Source organism: Dipodomys ordii, unplaced genomic scaffold (assembly GCF_000151885.1).
Source record: "Dipodomys ordii isolate 6190 unplaced genomic scaffold, Dord_2.0 Scaffold16217, whole genome shotgun sequence".
NCBI lineage: Eukaryota > Metazoa > Chordata > Mammalia > Rodentia > Heteromyidae > Dipodomys > Dipodomys ordii.
In genome coordinates this window covers 1-2,733 of record NW_012283429.1, presented here as the reverse complement: position 1 = coordinate 2,733, position 2,733 = coordinate 1, and the positions used below count along the sequence as shown (strand labels likewise).

The 2,733-nt window shown below is 41.8% G+C and overlaps 1 protein-coding gene across 1 annotated transcript; it reads right to left on the bottom strand.

Annotated features, from left to right (window-relative positions):
• Positions 1-726: 726 nt before the first annotated feature.
• On the bottom strand, positions 727-1,683 carry LOC106002670 (olfactory receptor 2AP1-like). The gene has a single exon (XM_013037515.1). It carries the CDS (start codon positions 1,681-1,683, stop codon positions 727-729), a length of 957 nt encoding a protein of 318 aa, XP_012892969.1.
• Positions 1,684-2,733: the final 1,050 nt, after the last annotated feature.

Genomic DNA, 2,733 nt, shown 5'->3' with positions numbered 1-2,733 from the left:
AAGTCATATGTGAGGTAAGCAAGCTCAGAGAAACAGATGGTGGATGTTTTCTCTCATATGTGGAATTAGATCTAATATATACTGGAACATGGTAATTTATACAAGGCTGTAGACATTCACTCACAGTGAAACCAAAGGAGGATACTCTTAAGAGAAAACACAAAGACACAATGCCTATTTGCATCTGATTATATGAAATAAAACCTTCTGAATTGGAATTGAAAATGAGATTTTTTCCTTATTATCTTTTTTGTTCATTTGTTTGTCTTTGGGAGAGTAAGGGGAGGGGAACAGAAATGTAGGGACATAGGGTGAACAAATGTAGCAGTGGTACTCACTAGGCACTCTGTTGATAATAAACTATACAACTTGTGGGTGGGGACAGGCAGGAAAAACTGGGAGTAAGCAAGGGGAGAAGAGATATTGTCCAAAAAGAAATGTGCTCTTTACCTGTCTTATATAACTGTAATCCCTGGGTGCTTCACATAAAAACAAATAAATAAAATAGAAAAGAAGGACCAATAAAAACAAAATTTGGGAAAATATTTTCATATAAATATAAAGAAGATTATTACAAATATCAGATCCAATTGTTAGAAAATTAGCTATTTGTAAACTAGCAGAACCTGGAGAATAATACAACCAATTTCTATAGAAAATTCCAAATATATAGAAGAAGCTGGAAAGGCCCAACAGAAGATGACTTCCACTTTTGAATGTATGTTCCTACTTCCACACCTTCAGCCTGGACAGAACAACCCAGAGAGCCCGGTGGACCTGCTTGTTGCGTAGGGTGTAGATGACAGGGTTCAGCAAGGGGGTCACCACTGTATTCACCAGCGCGGCCTCTCTGTTAGAGTCCAGCCTGCTTGTTTGCTTCGGCTTCACATATATGAAGACACAGCTGCCATACATCAGGGAGAGGACCATGAGGTGGGAGGAGCAGGTGGAGAACGCTCTCTGTCTCTCCTTGGCTGAGGGGAGACGCATGATGGTGGCTGCTATGTTGCTGTAGGCCACGATGGTTATCATGAGGGATGTGAAGAGAACACATAAGGCCAACATGAAGAACAAGCTGTCAATGGATCTGGTATCAGAACAGGAAAGACTGGACAGGGGTCCAAAATCACAGAAGAAATGAGGGATGACATTGGGGCCACAGAATGATGAGTGAGAGAGTGCCAGGACTGGAATCACCATAAAGAGGAATCCCAACACTGAGCAGAAAGCAACCAGCAAGAAACACACCTTCCGGCTCATGATGGTTGGGTAATGCAGAGGTCTGCAAATGGCCAGGTATCGATCCGGGGATAGTACAGCCATGAGGAAGAACACAGTCGCCCCCAGGAAAAGAAAGAGGAAGGCTTGTGCAAAGCAAGCTACAAAGGAAATGGTCTGCCTCCCTAATAGAAAGATGGTCAGCAGTTTGGGAATCACAGTGGTGATGAAACAGCATTCTACAACAGAGAAACTGCTGAGGAAGAAGTACATAGGTATGTGGAGGCGAGGGTCGGCGAGGGTGATGACAATTATGAGCATGTTGCTCAGGATGGACGTCAAATATGCCACCAGGTGTATGAGGAAGAAGATGGTGCCCAGGCGTTGCAAGGCAGGAAATCCCTCCAGGATGAACTCCTGGGCTGCAGTCTTATTCCTTACTTCCTCCACCAGCAGCTTTTCCATTCTCTCCATCTGTCATTGAACTACATGGTCACTTCAAAGCTGAAGAATAGCCAGGAACTGGTGGCTCATGCCTGTAATGCTAGCTACTCAGGAGGCTGAGATCTGAAGATGGTGGCTCAGAGTCAGCACAGGCAGAAAAGTCTTCGACACAATTATCTTAATTAACCACAATAAAGCTGGGAGTGAAGCTGTGGCTTAGGTGGTAGAGCACCTGCCTTGAGTGAAGAAAGCAGGTGTAAATCCCTGAGTTCAATCCCTGTACTAGTATAAAATAAAAACAAAACATACAGCAAGGTGCCGGTGGCTCACACCTGTAATCCTAGCTACTCAGGAGGCTGAGATCTGAGGATTGCAGTTCAAAGCCAGCCCAGGCAGGAAACTCCATAAGATTGTAATTTTAAATAAACCACCAGTAACCTGGAAGTGACACTGTGGCTCAAGTGGTAGAGTGCTAGCCTTGAGCTGAAGAGCTGAGGGACAGTGCCCAAGCCAAGAGTTTGAGCCCCATGACCGACAAAAACAAACAAGCAAACAAAACAATAAAAATATCTGAATAACAGAACTTTATTTTATTATTTTATTTTATTTTATTATTATTATTTTATTAAATATGTAAAATTACCAGACATGACCATTTGGTGTACTTATTATTTTAAAGCTCTATATTTAGCATATTGTGTGTTTTGTGTGTATGTGCCACTCCTGGGGCTTGAATTTAAGGTCTAGATACTCTCCCTTAGCTTGTTCACTCAAGGCTGGCACTCTATCACTTGAGCACAGTTCCAACTTTGGCTTTTATTGGTTAATTGGAGATAAATGCCCTAGGTTACCTTTGAACTGTGATAATATTTGTTTTTATCTACAGCCATGTTCATATTGCATGCAGCAAAAGCAGTAGATAAACAAGAACCATGTAAATAGCAACCCATGGAAATGAAGGGCACTGTCATTTTATCAGAAGTGAATCACCTTCTCAAACAGTTCATTGCTTAGTTGGAGAAAGTTACTTTTATAATTATATATTTGATGACAGAATCTATTAAGGTAGTA

Bases quoted from the DNA above. Each gene is read 5' to 3' on its own strand.
- LOC106002670 (XM_013037515.1), bottom strand. From the start codon at position 1,683: ATGGAAAAGCTGCTGGTGGAGGAAGTAAGGAATAAGACTGCAGCCCAG.